This window comes from Equus caballus, chromosome 7 (assembly GCF_041296265.1).
Source record: "Equus caballus isolate H_3958 breed thoroughbred chromosome 7, TB-T2T, whole genome shotgun sequence".
Classification (NCBI taxonomy): domain Eukaryota; kingdom Metazoa; phylum Chordata; class Mammalia; order Perissodactyla; family Equidae; genus Equus; species Equus caballus.
The window spans coordinates 55,601,980-55,621,705 of record NC_091690.1 but is presented as its reverse complement, the minus strand read 5'-3'; the positions used below and the strand labels follow the sequence as shown (position 1 = coordinate 55,621,705).

General features: G+C 38.8%; 2 protein-coding genes across 4 annotated transcripts in view; both read left to right on the top strand.

Moving 5' to 3' along the window:
* HNRNPM (heterogeneous nuclear ribonucleoprotein M) overlaps positions 1-19,726 on the top strand; it is a 357,001-nt gene that overhangs the window by 66,655 nt on the left and 270,620 nt on the right. The gene's annotated exons all lie outside the window — the stretch shown is intronic.
* Positions 1-19,726, top strand: part of HEPHL1 (hephaestin like 1) — a 77,227-nt gene that overhangs the window by 14,919 nt on the left and 42,582 nt on the right. For all 3 annotated transcript variants that reach the window (XM_014741930.3, XM_023645560.2, XM_070273167.1), the window contains exons 2-6: positions 2,160-2,404; positions 12,040-12,252; positions 13,194-13,373; positions 15,536-15,790; positions 18,592-18,760. In XM_014741930.3, coding sequence (XP_014597416.3) covers positions 2,160-2,404; positions 12,040-12,252; positions 13,194-13,373; positions 15,536-15,790; positions 18,592-18,760 — 1,062 coding nt within the window. The remainder of the gene's footprint in view (positions 1-2,159; positions 2,405-12,039; positions 12,253-13,193; positions 13,374-15,535; positions 15,791-18,591; positions 18,761-19,726) is intronic.

Here is a 19,726-nt window from a genome sequence, read left to right as displayed (position 1 = left end):
AAAAGAGAAGGTCTGAATGACATCTGGTAAGAGCTTAATACTTTTTTTGAAAGAATGAATTATTGGAAGTGAATAAAAGAGGATAGAAAATACAATAAATGGAAAAGAGAAAAATGAAAAGGAAAGTAGTGATAGAAGCAAGTAGTAGTTGATTAGAGGGAAGAAGTAAATAGTAAAATTTAAGAGATTAGAGGAACATACAACAACTCCCAAGCAGGCTCTCTCTTTCGGTTGGCCATATAGTTGCCAGAAGCTCTAGACTCACACGCCTGGTTCCAAGTGCGCAAGAAAGAGATCCTTTACAAGTCCTTAGAGTCCCCTAGATTAAACCAACCAGCCACCCTGTGGCTGTTCCTGAACCAATCACTGTGATCCAGGGTGGCTTGGTTGGGGGAGGAATAACACCAACTGGCCATGCCTGGATCACAAGCCCTTCCTGTCAACAACGTATGAAGCAACTTCATGTGCTGATAGGTTAGGCTGAGTCCCTTGCTCCATCTCTAGAGCTGGAGGTGGAGCCCCATCCAAAGCACATAGAATGAGAATGGGGAAAGTGTGCTCTTAGACCAAAGAATGGAGTGTGAGAGCTGAGTTGGCAAAACTCCAAGATGTCTGTTACACCAGCACTTTCCGTCTTCTTTGCTTGGGTAACTCCCCTTTGCTCTTTGAAACCATCTTAGGCATTATTTCCTCTTGGAAACCACAGAAGATTAGACGCCCCAGAACATAATCTGTGTGTTCATAACTCTCCCTTCTAGAATGAGAGCTCCTTCAAGGCTTTGCCTTTTTTCTATGTATCCTCAGGACTGAGTATGGGGCTTGACATGACTAAAGTTTGTTCAATAACCGAGAGATAATGCATGCATGCACATATATAGGAGTATGTGCCAGAGTGGGACTTCCCTCTCATCCCCAGAGAGAACACAGCTACATTGGGATGGCTGCGCCCAGGAGTAGTGAAGCTTTCTCTTAAGCAGAAGCCACTACTTCTGGGGTTGGAGCTAGGATTGGAGCCCCACACTAAGCATACAGTCTGAGAGTGGAGAACAGGGTTCCACCTCCCCAGGAGAAGGCCACCTCTGAAGTGGTGTCACCAGTGCTGCTATTGTCTCAGACTCCCAGACCATGGGACTGAGTCTCTCCCTCACCCTGGGGCCCCAGGAAGGCATCTGGTCACATCAAATCTTAGAATCCTGTCTTTTCACATCCATCCCTTTCTTTCTATTGTACCACCTCCTGCTGGTCTCCTGACAGCCCTCCTACCCCTTGCCTTTGCCTGACTCCTCTAAAACTTGCACACCAGTGCTATAAGAATAGTCCATAAACACCAATTATCATGTCACTCACTGTATGAAAAACCTCAGTGAGCCCTCAGTGCTTCTAAGATAAATTCTTCAACATGGAATTAAAGTTCATTGTCAGTCTTTCCCCAGATTTTACAGGTATCCAAATTCTCACTCCTCACCTTCCAGACCTGTGCCCACCCTATAACCTGCTTTCCCCTCCTTCCATGTGTACTTCTTCCTCTTTGCTCATGCTCTGTCCCTGCTTAGTGTCCTCATTTTTCCACTTGTTATCCAATCCGACTTCTCCTTAATTCGCTCATTTTTCACGAGGTGTTTTCTGACCTCTTTGACCCACAGCAATCTTCTCTGAATGAATATATTCCTATAAAAATCGAGCCTATATCCATTGTATCTACCACAGAATTGGCACTTACTTAATCATAGCTGATCTATGTGGTGCCTTGATTTTCCCACTGTTACAACACAAACTCTTCTGTATTCCTCCACAGCACCCAGCAAAGTGCTGGAATGCAGCAAGAGCATATTAAGTGTTTGTTAAATGAAAAAGTGAAGGGGAGTGTGTTGAATGAAAAGGGGCAAATGGACAGTATGACTAAATTTAGAGTATTTTGGCTTTGTTTTAGTTTGGTTGTGAATACTCTTTTTGCCTTTTGGCTTGTCGCTTAACTTTCTTAGCCTCAGTTTCCTCATCAGTAACTTAAGGAAAATCTTCTCTGCTCTGCAGAGGTCACAGGGTTATGGTGAACCCCAAACGAGAACTCATACGTGCAAGCACTTCATGAACTGTTAAGGTAAGCTATTTGGACTTCTCTTTTAATTTTAATTATAGAATATTTTTCTTCTTACTTTTAGACTTGCAACCTTATTTCTCGAAAGAGGGCCCAACAGGATAGGCAGTCTTTACAAAAAGGCTGTTTACAGACACTACACAGATGAGACCTACTCCACGGAGATCCCCAAACCTCCCTGGCTTGGATTCCTGGGCCCCATCTTGAGGGCTGAAGTGGGTGATGTGATCGTCATCCATTTAAAGAACTTTGCCTCCCGCCCTTACTCTCTGCACCCACATGGAGTCTTCTACAACAAAGATTCAGAAGGTAAATGTCAATCCTGTATTATCGGTGTCTTGTCTCTGTTTCCAGTGTAAGGCAGCTGTCAGTTACAGCGAAAGGGATTCTGAGAGCACAATGGTTATGCGTGTTCATTGTCTTCTCCCAGTCTCCTTCTCTCTCCATCTGTCCCCCCTCCTCTCTCTCGTCTTCCTTTTTTATTCCCTTCCTTCCTTCCTCCCTCCTTTCTCACTCTTTTTTATGTTAATACAGAACTGGGTTCTGGGCGCCCTTAGCACATGCCCCACCGCACCCCAGAAGCACACTAACGTCCTTCTTTGTCCATCAGTCATGACTGGGTGGCACACTGGATAAAGAGCAGCAGGCACCAACAGGTTCCAGTGTCCCATCACCAGTAACAGGCTTGGCTGTGGGGATCGTGTCTCAGTGTAAATTGATCCCAACTTCCCTGCTTACGGCTCCTGTCTTCAGTGCTTCCTTTCTGAAGGAAAATATAGTCTTCTTGTGTGTGCTTTAAGAGTTTCAATAGTATGGTTTCTTGAGTCTTCCCTACTGCTTTTAAAAAATTTTAAACAACATTCTTAGGCTTTTGAGACTAAAGTATTTTTCACATCCCCTGTTGCACTCTTGCTCATGACCAACAACCTGATCAAAAAATGTGCAGAGTGGGGCTGGCCTGGTAGTGCAGCAGTTAAGTTCACACGTTCCACTTTGACAGCCCCAGGGTTCGCTGGTTCGGATGCCGGGTGCAGACCTACACCTTCTCAAGCCATGCTGTGGCAGCTCTTCCATATATAAAGTAGAAGAAGATGGGCATGGATATTAGCTTAGGGCCAGTCTTCTTCTGCAAAAAAGAGGAGGATTCGTGGCAGATGTTAACTCAGGGCTAATCTTCCTCAGAAAAAAAAAAAGAAAAAGAAAAAAAATGGGCAGAGGATATGAACAGACATTTTTCCAAAAAAGATATACAGGTTTATTCTTAACCTTCCTAGTTCTGCCAGAGGAACTCTGGGTAAAGTTTGGAGCAAAGGCCAGGTCCTTACTTCATGTGCTTTTGGGCCCCCAATTCACTTCTTCTCAGTGCTTTTAAAAGGTTTGCCTTCAATTATAAACCTTCCTTTGAACATCCAGTAGATGCCAGAGACTGACTGTGGGTCCCGGGAGTAAAAGATGAATGAATCAGAAGCTATCATTGAAAATCACTGACTCTAAGTGTAAGGGTTTGGTTCAGAGCTCTTAATTCTGTTCCACTAATCTATAAGCTGATCCTTGTACCAATGCCATACTGTCTTAATTACTGTGGATTTATGGTAAGTTTTGAAATTAGGTAGTATAAGTCTTCCAACTTTGTTCTTCTTTTCAAGACTTCTTAGCTATTCTGGGTCTTTGTATTTCCATATAAATTTTAGGTCAGCTTGTTCATTTTTACAAAAAAAAAAGCTAGTGGGATTTTGATGAAGATTGCATTGAGTTTACTCATCAATTGGGGGAAAATTGCCATCTACATTTTAAAGATGAATTGCCATCTTGACAATATTGAGTTTTCCAGTCCACGAACATGAAATTTAAGTCTTTGATTTCTCCCAACGATGTTTTAGTTTTTAGTGTACAAGACTTGCATTTCTTTTGTTAAATTTATCCCAAAGTATTTTATTCTTTCTAATGCTGTGAGAAATGGAATAGTTTTCTTAATTTCATTTTTTGAGTATTTGTTGTTAGTGTATTGAAATACAATCGATTTTTTGTATATTTATTTTGTATCCTCCCATCTTGTTAAATTTGTCTATTAGTAGACGTTTAGAAGGTTCCTTGGAATTTTCTACATACAGCTTCACATCGCTGTGAATAAAGACAGTTTTACTTCTTAATTACCAGTCTGTAAACCTTTAATTTTTTCCTTTGGCCTTACTGCACTGGCTGGAACCTTCAGGACAATATTTAATAATAGTGGTGAGAGCAGATATTCTTGCCTTGTTCCCAATATTAGGAAGAAAGCATTCGGTCTCCCTCCTATTAAACATGTCAGCCATGAGTTTTCTTAGGCATGCTTTATGAGGAAGTTCCCATCCATTCCTAGTTTGTTCAGAGCTTTTAATTTGATAAATACTGGATTTTGTTAATTACTTTTCTGCACCTGTTGAGATGATCATGTGAGTTTTCTTCCCTTTATTCTATTAATGTGTTATGTTACATTGATTTATTTTTTAATATTAAACCAATGTTGCAATCATAGCATAAATCCTATTTGGTCGTGGTATAATTCTCTAAATATGTTGCTGAAGTCAGTTTGCTAATATTTTATTAAGAATTTTTGTGTCTACATTCATGAGGAATATTAGTTTGTAGTTTTCTTTTCTTGTGATGTCTTTATCTGGCTTTGGTATCAAGCTAATATTTGCCTCATAGGATGAATTCAGAACTATTCCTTCCTCTATTTTCTGATGGATTTTGTAAAGGATTGGCATCTTTTCTTCTTTCAGTATTTGATAGGATTTATAAGTGAAACAATCTCAGCTTGTGTTTTTCTTTGAGGGAATATTTTTGATTGCTAGTTCCATTCCTTACATATTATAAGTCTATTCCAATTTTTAATTTATTCTTAAGTCAGTTTTGGTAATTTGCTTCTTTCTATGAATTTGTCAGTTTCATCTAAATTGTCTAATATTTTGGCATAAAATTGTTTATAATATTCCCTTATGATCCTTTTGATTTCTGTATGGTCAGGGTGATGCCCCATCTTTCATTCCTGGTTTGGTCATTTGTGCCCTCTCTCTTTCTTGGTCAGTCTAGATAAAGTTTTCTCACTAGAAACTTCTAAATAAAGTTTTGTTTATCTTTTTCAAAGAACCAACTTCTGGTTTCATCTACTTTATATTGTTTTTCTGTTTTCTCATTCATTGATTTCTGCTCCAGTCTTTATCATTTCCTTCTTTCTCCTTGCTTTAAATTTAGTTTCCTCTTCATTTTCTAGTTTCTTAAAGGAGAAGCTTATGTTATTGATTTGAAACTTTTCTTCCCTTTTTCATAAATGTTTAAAGCTTAAATTTCCTTTTATGTACTACTTTAGCTGTATACCATAAATTTTGGTATGTTTTTTCTCCATTTTTATGTGGTTCAAAATATTTTACAATTTATGTTTTGATTCTTTTTTTGACCTATGGGTTATTTAGATATGTATTATTTTATTTCAAAATATTTGTAGGATTTGCAAGATTTCTTTCTGTTCATGATATCAAATTGAATTCCATTGTGGTATGAGAATATACTTTGCATCTTATCAGTTGTTTTAAATTTATTGAGATTTATTTTATATGTAGCTTATTGTCTATCCTGAAGAATGTCCTATGTGCTCTTGTAAAGAAGGTATATTCTGCAGTCATTGAGTGGAATGTTCTAGAGATGTCAGGTTGAGTTGGTTGATAGTGTTGTTGAAGTCTCCTATATCCTTGCTGGTTTTCTGCCTAGTTGTCCTATCAGTTATTGAGAGAAGAGTATTGAAATCTCCAACAATTATTGTTGAGTTGTGTATTTCTCCTTCCAGTGAAGTCGACTTTTGCTTTGTGTGTTTTGAGACTCTTTTCTTAGATATGAATATATTTATAATTGTTATATCTTCCTGATACATTGACTCTTATCATTATAAAATACTTATCTTTGTCTCTAGCAATATTTCTTTCTTAAAGTCTATTTTGCCTGTTACTGAGAGTTACTTTAGCTCTCATATTGTTACTATTTGCGTTCTTTTGGTTTCAACCTATCTGTGTCTTTGAATCTAAGGTATAGACTGCTTATGGTTGGATGTTAGCTTTTGTTGTCCAGTTTGACAATCTCTGCATATTGATTGGGGTATTTAGAACATTCACATTTAATGTAATTATTGATTGGTTTGATATACATTTGTCATTTTGCTAATTATTTTCTATATGCCTTCTGTCTTTCTTGTTCCTCTGGTCCTCCTTTGCTGCCCTCTTTGTGGTTAAACAAATATTTTTTAGTGTACTATTTATATTCTTCTGTTGATTTTTTTAACTGTATACTTTTTAGTTATTTTCTTAATAGTTGGCCTAGAGATTGTAATATACATTTTAACTCATCACAAGATACTTCACATTTTTACCAACTTAGTTCTGGTAAAACGTAGAAGCTTTGCTCCAATAAAGCTCCATCCTCTTCCCCCTCTTTTGAGCTATTATTGTCACATAGATTACATCTCTCTCTAACTAAACCCAACAATATGATGTTATACTTAGTACTTTATATTACCTTATGACTTTTAAAGAAATTAAAAGAAGAAAGGAAAAATATATTAACAGAGTCTTGTATATTAACTCACACATTTCCCATTTCTGGTGCTTTTCCTTTCTTCCTATAGATTCAAGTTACTCTCTGGTGTCATTTCCTGTTAGTCTGAAGGACTTCCTTTAGTATTCCTTATAAGACAGGTCTGCTAGCAACAAATTCGCTCAGTGTTTATGTAGGACATCTTTATCTTGCCTTCTTTTTTTGAGGGATAGTTTTGCTGGATATAGTTTTCTTCGTTGGCATTTTTTCCCTAGCACTTGAAGTAGGTCATCCCACTGTCTTCTCATCTCCAATATTCACATGAGAAGTCAACCATTAATTGTGTTGATGCTCCCTTGTATACGATGAGTATTTTTCTGTTCTGTTTTCAATGTTGCCTCTTTGCGTTTTTCTTTCAACAGTTTGACAATGTGTCTATGTGTAGATTCTTTGTGTTTACTCTATTTGTGGTTCATTATTCTTCTTTGATGTGTAATGTTTTTCACCAAATTTGGAAACTTTTCAGCCATTATTTCTTCATATATTTTTCTGCCCCTTTTTCTTTCTCCTCTCCTTTGGAAGACTACTATTACACATATACGAATACACTTAATATTGTCCCACAGGTCTCTGAGGTTCTGTTTATTTTCTTCAATTTTTTTCTGTCTTCTTCAGATGGGATAATTCTATGCTCTATCTTCCAGTTCACTAGTTCTTTCTTTTGCCATCTTGAATCTGTTGTCACGTCCCTCTAGAGGATGTTTTATTTCATTTTTTGTATTTTTCAATGCCCAAACTCCAACTTGGTTCTTTTTTGTAATTTCTATCTCCTTATTGAGATTCTCTATTTGTTGAATCATTTTGTTCTACTTTCCCTTAATTATTTAAACTGAATTTCTTTTAGTTGCTTGAACATATTTATACTAGCTGTTTTGAAGTCTTTGTCTGCTAAATTCTACATCTGGATACACTTAGAGATAGTTTCTATTGACTGCTTTTTTTCCTGAGTATGTATCACCCTTTCCTATTTCTTTGCCTGTCTCATTTTTTCGGATGTTTTTGTTGAACACTGGACATTATTGAGAATATATTGTAGCAATTCTGGATTTGGATTGCTGTCTCATCCAAGTTTGTTTTTGTTTGTTTGTTTGCTTTTTTGTTTAGTAACTTGCCTGGGCTAAATCTGTGAAATCTGTCTTCCCTATAGGTGTGGCCACTAAGGTTTCTGCTCTTTTTTTTTTCTTGCTTTTATTTTTAAGCCTGGCTGCTAGGGGTCACCTCTATATCTGCTTAGCTTAGAGGTCAGCAAATGACTGGACAGAGGTTATGCTTCAGCATCAGTAAGTCTTCTGTTCTCTGCCATTGGACCCACAGGTGGATAGGAAATACACTCAAAGTTCAGGCATTTTTTGTCTGCCTTGGCATTTATTTTTTGCTGGGCCCTTTGCCTCTCCTCTTTGCTTGCACACAGTGTCAAGTTTATCCAGGAGTATGAGAACAACTAATGTTCAGCAATTATACCATATATATACACATACACACACACATATATATAATATTAAAAAATTAGGCAAATGCTATGAGTAAATAATAACTAACATTTATTGAATGCTTACTATATACCAGGCACCATGATAAATGTTTTATAGATATTATGTCATGTAAGCCTCAACAACTTTATGAGGAAGGGATTATAATTATCATCATCTTACAGATAAGGAGCTAACACTCAGAGAAGAGAAGGAAATCGCCTAAGTCGCATAGCTAGCAAGTGATGCAGATAGGATTTTATTCCATGCAGTCTCACTTCAGTGGCTGTGAATTAACCACTGGCTCTACTGCCCTTCTCTCTGAGTGAATGCATTTTAGAAAACTGACCTGGTCCAGGGAGTTCAAGATTTCCTGAGCCAGACCATGCTGGACCTTACAACCCATGTTCAGCACATTTGACTTTCATCCCAAGAGTGATGGGGAACCATGGAATCATTTTAAGTAGGGAGCAATATAATCAGATTTGAGATTTGAAAAGATAACTCTTGTTTTGACTTGGAAAATGGATTAGAGAGGCAAGAGATGCAGCAAACCAGCGAGGAGGTCACTGCAGAAGTCGAGTGATGAGAGATGATGTTGTTTGGACTACAGTCATGATGGTGGAGATGGATATAAATGGATGAATTTGAGAAGAAGCAAGGACAGGACCTATGGTGCTTTGGAAATGGGGAGAGAGGAAGAGGAAGAAGATAAGATTGTTTCCTTAGTTTCTGGCTGTGACACTGAGTACTGGTGATGCCTTTCATGAGTCAGGAAGCAGTGGTTGAGGACCAGGTTTGGGAGAGGAGGGCCAGTGTTCTTTGGAAAAGATTGCTTTTGAGATCTTTTTGAGATTTACAAGTGGAGATGTCCAGTAGACATTAGGATATCAATGCAAAGTTCAGAGGTCAGGTCAGGCAGGAGATAAAAGTGGGAGTCTCTGACATGAAGCTGATGGTGCACTGCAGGGATGGGTACTATTAACCAGGGAGGGTGCTCTGGGCATGGAAGGAAGGGAGCCAGCATTATACCTTGAGGATTTCTGACACTGAATGGCAAATAGAGGAGAATGAACTGGAAAACTAAATTGAAAAAGAGTTTCCAGAGAGGACAGTGTGATGTCACAGGAGCTAAGCGAGGAGAACTTTTTAAGAGGGAGGAAAACGACAATAATATCAAATGTCTCTGAGAGGCTAGGTAACACAGGAATTTTTTAAATGCCTTTTGGATTTAATGAATGGTGGGTAGCACTCTGGATTTTCCCTATTCCTCTATCAGGTTAGATCAGTTATCAAATTAGAAAGGAGTGAAATACATTAGTTTAACTTTGAGTAAAAATGGTTTTGTCAAATACTTTTCAATGTTACAGTCTCACCTTATACTGAGAGATGAGGAAAGAAATTATTTTTAGAAAGAATAGTTTTGCACATTTGGAAACCATTCTTGAAAACATCAAAGACATAATTCATTATATTACTCAATAATTTGCATAAAATGGCTTTCTTGAAAATATTCTCTTAGAATTTAGTACCAGCAAAAAATTCCTCTTTTTTTTCTGTTGCCAATCTTCCTCCTTTTGCTTGAGGAAGATTGTTGCTAAGCTAATATCTGTGCCAATCTTCCTCTATTTTTGTTTTTTTTTTTGTATGTGGGATGCCGCCACCACATGGCTTGATGAGTGGTGTGTAGGTCCACGCCCAGGATCCCAAACTGCGAACCCCAGGCCACCAAAGTGGAATGCACGAACTCAATCACTATGCCACCAGGCTGGCCTCAAAAAGTTCCTTTCTCTTAAGGAACTGATAAGATTCCTTTTATTAGAAACAGCATAACCTAGTTATAAAAACATAATATATATTGTAAACCTCTATATATCAGTATGACCTAAATATAACCAGGAAAGTCAGAGCTACACTTAATACTGAAAGGGTCTAATTAATTAAATTCATCTCTTGCTTTCTTTGTATAGGTTTTGCTCTCTGACCTTACCTTTGAGTATTACACAGGATATCGGTTTAATTTGCAAAATGATTCCTATTCTTGTCAGAATAAAAGGAATTAAATGCCAGCATGCAAAAGAAAGTCTTACATAAACATATACATAAAAAGAAAGTATGTAAAAATAAGGTGAATAAATATGTAAAAATAGTCCATACATCATATCCCCAATAATTTGCGGGGAGTTATCATGGTGTAGTGGGAAGTCAGACACAACTAGACTGGAATCTGGCCCAGCCACCTGCTGGCAGTGTTACTTAATTTAATGTAAAAACGAATACTAATACCTACCATATGGGGTTGGCTTGAAGAGTGAGATAATAAACACGAAGTACCCACTATATGTATCACATAATAGGGGTTTAGCTGTTGTTTTTTCCTGGCATCCTTTTCCAAAAATTAAATTCTGTTTTCATGGTAGAATTTGTTAAAAAGACAATGTTATATATATATATATATATTTTTTTTTTTTGGAGGAAGATTAGCCCTCAGCTAACTACTGCCAGTCCTCCTCTTTTTGCTGAGGAAGCCTGGCTCATGGTAGAATTTGTTAAAAAGACAATGTTATATATATATATTTTTTTTTTTTGGAGGAAGATTAGCCCTCAGCTAACTACTGCCAGTCCTCCTCTTTTTGCTGAGGAAGCCTGGCTCTGAGCTAACATCCGTGCCCATGTTCCTCTAGTTTATACGTGGGACGCCTACCACAGCATGGCTGCCAAGCAGTGCCATGTCTGCACCCGGGATCCGAACGAGCGAACCCCGGGCCGCCGAGAAGCGGAACGTGCGAACTTAACCGCTGCGCCACCGGGCCGACCCCCGACGATGTTATATTTTTTAGTTATATCCTTCTTTGGCTTGCCTTGGCTATACTGGCTCTTGCTTTCTCATTTGGATTTGTATTCCTAAGGCCTAGCACGTTTGCTGGCATGTGGTCAACATCCAATACAGGTTTGTCGAATGAATTAGTAAACAAATGAAAGAATGGAGAATGAACTTGGGGTGAGTCCACATCCATCTCTCTCTCTGCCTCTCACCCTCCAGCTTCTTCTCAGTACCATCCAGCTCCTCCCAGTCCTTCAAGGCTCCTCAAATCCCAACTCTGTTTTGAAGCTTCTGATAATTATAACATATACACATTGGTCTCCCGCCTTATGCCCAGGTGGTGTTTGAACTGTTTTTGGCAGTGGACTTTCCTTAATTGAAAAGTCTTGTGCAATCGTAGTTGATAGAACAGAGGAAGGGAGTGCTCTGCCCATTCGCCCCTGCTCCCTCTGCGGTAGACCCTCCACCTTGCACAGGCTCAAAATTACATTCAGCACATCACCTTACTTTATTCTCCAGTTGTCCCATGTGTTCATAATACATATTCCGGTTTGCCCAACAGAAGTCTAAGATCGCTGGTGGCAGGAGGAATGTCTTATTCTTCCTTCCTATCTCTCACGAGACCTCACACAGGCGCTGAGTCTGTAATAAGTGCCCCAGAAGTTCACTATTTCCACTGCTGCTTCTCCTTTCCTTCGTGAGTTGATGAGGAGTGAAGTGAATTGAAATCTCTCTGACTGGTACAGGAAGCCCATCAGAAGGGCTCTTTAAGGACATTTATTAAGCATCTGGTTCTGTGCAGGGCACTTCACATATGTTGCCTCATCTAGTTCTCACATTCCTGTAGGGTGGATCTCAACATTCCAGCTTTGCTGGTAGAAAACTGAGACACTGAGAATTTAAGCAACTTGCCTCAAGTCCCATAGCAAAATAAGTTTTAATTCATACGTGTTTGATTCCAAAGCTCTGGTTCTCCACGATAGCATGCGATCTCTATATTTTAACCAGGTTTTCTCCTTTCTTGGAAGGAGCCCTCTACCCAGATGGAACGTCTGGAAGGAACAAGAATGATGACATGGTTCCTCCTGGCAAAAACTACACCTACGTCTGGCCAGTGAGAGAAGAATATGCCCCTGCTCCTGCAGATGCCAACTGCCTGACCTGGGTGTACCATTCGCACATTGACGCCCCTAAGGACATCTGCTCTGGGCTAATTGGCCCACTGTTGGTATGCAAAGAAGGTAAGGAGGCTCCTCACCCCCTTCCTCAACCCCCCAGGAGCCTGTTACCAAGTGTCTTGAAAAGTGGATGTGAACTTCAGGTCTTGTCTTGCCTACCTCCCTTGTGCCACACAGAATGTGCCTCTTCTTCCAAATTTTCTTAAAGAATTAGGAAAATTGTATTCTAACATAGAATATCAATACGATCTCATAGCAGGGGCAATAATTCAGTCTTCTGCCTAAGAACCATCATAGCATTCTGAAACTTACACATATATTTTTAAGGAATATTCCGTGTTAATAGCTGTTCATACCACACTGACACCCAAAGGTAGTCAAATGACCAGGATGCTTGTGCTTCATTATGTCACCCACATAATCACTTTGCTATTTTAGTCCAAATTAGTCAATTTAGTGTATCTGTGCTCTATCGATGAAATTGACTTCGTTTAGGGATAGCCAGGTTTTTGAGGCTGCAGTTGTGAAGATTTCTGTTTTATGACTTTTCTCTTCTATGGTACTGTTATTTCCATTAAAGCCCTTTGCTGCTTTTACGTACTCCTGTACATGCAGGTCTTTGACAAACTTCAAACTTATCTCACACCATTGGCAGGAAGCAAAGCTCATCTTTTTTTTTATCCTTTTTGGTGAGGAAGATTGGTCCTGAGCTAACATCTGTTGCCAATCTTCCTCTTCTTTTCTTTTTTTTTCTCTCCCCAAAGCTCCAGTACATAGCTGTATATCCTAGTTGTACGTCCTTCTAGTTCTTCTATGTGGGAAGCTGCCTCAGCATAGCTTGGCAAGCAGTGCTAGGTCCGCACCCAGGATCCAAACCGGTGAACCCCAGGCCACAGAAGTGGAGCGCATGAACTTAACCATTATGCCACCGGCTGCCCCAAAAGCTCATCTTGATTTAGTCCACCTTGAACTTTTTTCTCTACTCTTTTGAATGTGCCTGATAGGTATGCTGAATACATATTCAGGGACAAGGACTGATGTAGACCGAGAATTTGTTATAATGTTTACTCTGGTGGATGAGAATCAAAGCTGGTACCTCGATGAAAATATCAGACATTTCTGCACTGACCCTGATTCAGTTGACAAAGAAGACGCTGTCTTCCAGAGAAGTAACAAAATGCATGGTGAGTGTCTCCCATGTGATCGAATATGTACCGAGTGCCTTTTCCATATCTGGTACTACCAGGGATGCAATAAACACAGAAGTGTCAAACTTAGTTTTCCAAGATTTATACTTGATTAACTGGAAAGTGATATGAAACACAATACATGCCAAAACCCAAAACAATCTGAGGAGGGACAGGGCAATAGATAAGCTAAAGCTTAACTGGGTATGAAATATGGACAAAGCTGTGATACAGAAAGTGGAAGGATTCATGTTGTAATAGGGAAAGAATCAGGAGCCGAGCCCAGAGGATGGGGATTGACAGGAGACTGAGAATGAAATCATCATCGTATAATAGTGCTATGGTTTGCAACCTCTTGCTTTATCCAGTAACCATTTTTCGGATGGCTGCTAAATTTTAAGAACTATGCTATGCATGGGGTTTAAATATACACTGGTGAATTTGTTATGTTTCCCAGACATTCTTTAAATCAACAAGATTTATTATGCACCAGACCCTGTATCTGTTGAAAGTAGTGAATTTCTATAGTTATCCTGTCAGTCGAGACAGAACACTTGCCCATCCTGTTTTGCGCAGCAGTGGCTTAATGCAGAGTTTCAGGATGTGGGAATTATTGAGTAGTCTCCTTCCACTCTTTCCTAGAGAGTTCTAGTGAACATAAAGACAATCTTCAGTATAAACAAACACCCCACTGCCTGGTTCACCTTGCGGGTCACCTGACGGTCGTGTCCTCTCGATGACCTCCTCCAACGCCATAGCAAATAAATTTTAATTGGGTTTTGTTTGATTCCCAAGTGCCTCGAGGCATGATTGTCGGTACACTGACTGTCTCTGTTGTATCACATGCCCTCTTTTCCTTCTAGTGATGTTTCAGCAACCTTGGGTGTAGTGGATGCTTGGAGGATACTTTAGGAGGGAAGGATGTGAGAGGAGAGGAGAGAAGGGAGGGAGGGAGGCAGGGGACAAGTGAAGGATGGAAGAAATGAAGACCTCAATTCAAATCATTGCTGCGACCAGTTAACTTTTCTCCCCGTTCTTGACGTAACGGGAGTGGTGATCTCAAACCGTGCTGAAAACCGCTAATTGTAATGATTGAAGACTCAGCTGCCCGTATAATTCCTCTTACTCTTTTGGAGTGAAAAATATTCAACAAAAAGGAATGAAATACATAAGCAAATATAGACTACATTTAAAGTAAAAATCAGTCTGTATGCCGAAGTAGATATTTGAAAACTACCAATCTTTCTTCAGACAGGCAAAGGAGACCTAACCAAGAACAGAAAAAATTACCTTTAAAAAAAGCCAAACTAGTCTATAGAAGATGTTCAATCAATACAAGATTTATTGATAAGTGTATTTAAATTTACTAAAGTTATTCAAATTAATTGTGCTGCCTAATCATTATCTCAGTAACAATCGCTTTTTAACTCAGTTTGAATTTAAGAAGTGATGTTATGATTTTTTAAAAGCCCAAAACAAGTTTTTTTTGTACTTGGTGAAGTCCCTACTGCCATTTAGATGACTCAAAGATACTGGGTCTTGAACTTATGGCGTAAGTTCAATCAGTAAGATTCTCCTCCAGCAAGACCTAGTAAAAACTGTTTTTACTCCCTGCTTTTAAAGTAGCAAAACTTTAACACATTTCATAAGTCCCTTCTAATCAGTTTTTTTCCTTTCCTCCTTAGGGCATGCTTTTATTATGTAAATTAAGTAGCTACTAAAGCCAGCTTTTCTGCTAGGTCCTGATTGCTGTAAAATAGGCAAGACAGGGTTTCTAGTTGTGAGGAACAGAGTTCAATGGGGAAGGCAGATATGCAAATGAAGGAGCTCCATCGGAGGTGGCTGAGCCATCCTGGAGATGTGAGCAGGCTCTGTTTCCTCCTGATCTCATTATTGTGTTCACATAGCAGCTCCCAGGCTGTTTTCCTGTGTGCTGATCTTCACTTTGATTGCGTGCTTTTCTCTTGAAAAGACTAATGCCTTTCATTCCTTGCTGGGACTATATTTTATGAAGGGAGCCATGCGTTTCTGTACAAATTCATTACAAGCAATGATCTGTGCTGATTTTCCAGCTGTGCTAGACAGTGTATTACCATCGTTTCTGGTTCCCCTCGCCTCTGCAGGGGAGTCCCCGACACTACTGTGCTTCTGTTTTTCAGCCCTCAATGGATACCTCTTTGGAAACTTCCCTGAGCCTGAAATGTGTGTTGGTGAATCGGTGTCCTGGCACCTGTTTGGGATGGGGAATGAGATAGACATCCATTCCATCTATTTCTATGGTAACACCTTCATCAGCAGAGGGCACCGGACTGATGTTGTCAACCTGTTCCCAGCCACCTTTCTGACAACAGAAATGATAGTTGAGAATCCTGGGAAGTGGATGATAACCTGCCAAGTCAGTGATCACCTACAAGGTAAAAAAAGGACAAAGACCAGTGTGGAGATGCTTAGAATGGTACAGTTAAACCACATAGTCAATGGTGCTCATTTAGTGCCTGCTGTTAGATAGATTCTTTTATGTAGTATATCTAATTAAATATTAAATATACAGGAAAGTGCACAATGCTCATTTATTTGGCCTCTTATCAACGGATGTTTATTGATCACCTCCCTATGAATAAGGCAGGAGGTGATTGAAGGAAATGATAAGACCTTCAAGGAGCCTATAATCTAGTACTTAAAGGTAGTTAGATAGTTACAAAATGAATAAAATTTGAGGGACACTGAGATAAATGTTCTTTGGGTGCTATATTCACTTCTCTGGAGCAGAGAGGCTCCCTGAAGAGTTGGCTCCTAATCTGAGCCTTGAAACATGAGTAGGAATTGAATAGGTGAAGAAGGGAAGAAAGGCTTTCCAGGTAGAGGAAGCAACATGAACTGGGAAAAATGCATGTTCTATATGAGCAACTGTAAATAGAATAAATAGAATAACAAATTTTTAGCATTGGAAAGAAATTTAGAGATAATCTGGACCGATCCCCCATTTAATTCTTGAATTTCCTTTGGAACATCTCTTTTAAGTAATTGTAGCAGCCTGTTTCATCTCTGGGCTGTTCTGTTGGAATGTTCTTCCTTATACTGAGACAAAATCCAGTGAGAGATGCACCATAAACATTGACTTGAATGCCTATTGAATGACTTGGTCCTAATTCCTTGGGACCACATAGAATAGGTCTTTACTTGGCTGGACTATAGGCTTATGCCAGAGTAGTGAGGAGAGAGAAGCCGGGGGAGGCAGATTGAGTCTCAGTGGGAGCATCTTCAAATGGTAATGCTAAGGAGGTGGGATTATGTCTGGAAGGCAATAGTGAGTCCTTCTAGATCCTCTGATTAGTAACGTAATCAGGGCAGCGATTTAGGGAGATAAACATGACGTCTGTGTGCAGAAAGGATTTGATGGAGAGATTCTGGCCACTGGATACTAGTTAAGAAGCATTGGCAACATTACAGTTACGGCATATAAAGGGTCTGGCCTAAGATGGTAAAAAAAGAATAGGAAAAGAAAATGTGTCAATGGGAAAGACACAGAAGAAATAATGCGTGAATCAATTTGGATACTACACAGAGTCACCAACAAGTACAAGGCTGCAACTTTTCAACACTGCTTTCCTAACGCGTTCTTGTCCCCATCCACCTTAAGCAGCTAATCTTAGCATTAGGCAGCTGGGTTATTCCAATTCAAGTCAATTCAACAAATATTGAGCTGATCAATTAATATGTACAGTCACCGTTCTGGGAAGACAAAGATGAACAAGATGAGCTTCCTATTTTTTTCCCCCAGCTTATTGAGGTATAATTGGCAAAAAGGAATTGTATATATTTAAGATATACAACTTGATGTTTTGGTGTATTATACATTGTGAACTGATCACCACACTCAAGCTAACTAACATATCAATTACCTCACATAATTACCTTTGTGTATGTATGGTGAGAACACCAGATCTCAGAGTACAAAGTTTCAGTTTTGCAGGATGAATGAGTTCTGGAGATCTCATATACGGAACAGCGACAGCGACTACAGTCAACAATACTACGTTGCACAGTTGAAATTTCCTAATAGGGTAGATCTTAAGTGCCCTACACACAGAATCCCTATTCTTAAAGGGTCTCACGCTGTTAAATCTGGGAAGAGACTAGTTTTAAAATCAAGGCATTAGCAGTCATTTGAGACTAGGAAGATTGCTAAGCTTGGCCAGTAGCTGTGGACATACACTGATGTTTATACATTACTGAAATATAGTATTCCTAAATTGTCCATACCCTAAGAAAAAATTATTGTAAAAAAATTAGAAAATACATGTAATTCAATTTTTAAATCAGAATCCCATCTAAAAATAATGGTATCACATTTTGATGATATCCTCCCTCACTATTTTCTAGAACTTTATACACAAATGCATATGTTATCTATAAAATGACATCAATTTATTAATAGTTCCCGATATCTCACTTTTCCTGCTTATTAATATATCGGAAATATACTTCCATGTTGATGAATATAGATCTACTACGTCATTGTTAATCCTTTCAGTGTCTTTTATAAGGAGATTACAATTTACTTAACCAGCACTGTATTGCTTAACAATTAGATTTCCCCTATTTTTTTTGCTATTATAATAATGATAAACATCAATTTACAGATGTGTTTATACTTTTGTCTGATATTTTCTTAGGAAAACTCCTCGATTTGGAATTCCTGGGGTCAAAGAGTTTGACCCTTTTTTTTAAGCTATGGACCTATATTGCCAAATTCCCTTTGAGAAATTGTTACTCTTCACCGTGGTGTGTGAGCATTCCCTTTTCCCCATTCATCTGCCAACCCTGAGAATGATCAGTCTTCCTAATCTTTGCCAATCTGATAAATGAACAAGTGTCACTTGATTGCTAAGGGTGAACTTTTTTTTCTTCATTTGTTTGTGGGCCAATTGTATATCTTTTGTGAATAACCTATTTATGTCCTCTGTCCATTTTCTATTAGGAAATTTACTTTTCTCCTTCTTATTTGTCAGATTATTTACATATCAATCTTTTGTCATATGTGTTACAATATCCCTCTCCCCACCATTTATCCTTTACTTTTAACTTCATTTATGGTTTTATTTCCTGTACAAAAGTTTTCAATGTTCATGAAGTCAAATCTATCAATCTTTTCCTGTATCATTTCTTTTGAGAGCATTTATACCTTGTCTTGTGGTTTTCCTCTCTTCTGCAGCTGGTATGCTGGGGCAATACAATGTTGGGAATTGCAAAAGTGGTATTTCTCACCCCAAGATGAAAGGGAAACAGAGGCACTACTTTATAGCAGCTGAAAAAATTCTCTGGGATTATGGTCCTCAAGGCTATAACAAATTCAATGGTCTTCCCCTAAATACCTCCGGCAGGTAAGCTCTCTTTGCTGGTGTTTCTAAGCCTCTCATAAGAGAGGCATCCGCTAGGCTTTTTCCTGTGATCTCATTTGTATTCCAGGCACTGTTCTTGCGAGCACATACTGCGTAGATGGCATAATGACACTCCTTAAGGAGTTCTGAGCCCCAGATATGTTGCTGAGAATTGGCAGAGTATTTATTGCTCTGTGGTTTCTTGGCTAAATCAAAGCACTAGAGTCATTCATTCATTCATTCCTCTTCTCTTGAGCACCTACTATGTGCAAACTGCCACGAGAAATACTAAGCTAACAGAGAACAGAATTAGGCTTTTGTATACATCGAACAGACAGTTTTGAAGAGGGAATAAGACAGGAATCTCAAAGGAAATGAACTGACCAAGGAAGGTTATCCTTTTTGGTTCAAGGACAGCCTGACACAAGTTACACCCCCTCTATCCAGAATGTCCTTTTCCTCCCTGTCCAGTAGAATGACATTTTTCCTCCAAAATTTAACTCTAATGTCACCTCTTAAGTGAAGCCTCCCCTGACTCCTGAGTCACAGTTAATCATTTTCTCTCTGGGCTCCCATGGCACATAGTATTTTTCAAGTTGAATCTACCAATTCATTAAGTGAATGTGGATTCCTGTGACTTGTTATTGTAGACTCATATGCAATGATGTCTGTGAAAGCACTAAAAACTGTACAATGTGATACCAAGAAGTATTGCTATAACCCTGTGATTCTTTTTATCTTTGAGATAATGTTTTAAAAATTCTCTTTGTGATCAATAAGATACCCTTTGTTTCTTTCTTTGTAAATTTCATTCATTTATTCATTCATTCTTCCACCAAACTGATGCACTTTAGCCTTGCCTAAAAATTTGTGTGAACCATATATGAAAAACTTTGATCTCAATATTCTCTATTTACCAGTATTTCTCCATAAACAGAATAATAAGAATTAGCATTGAAAATTATGTCT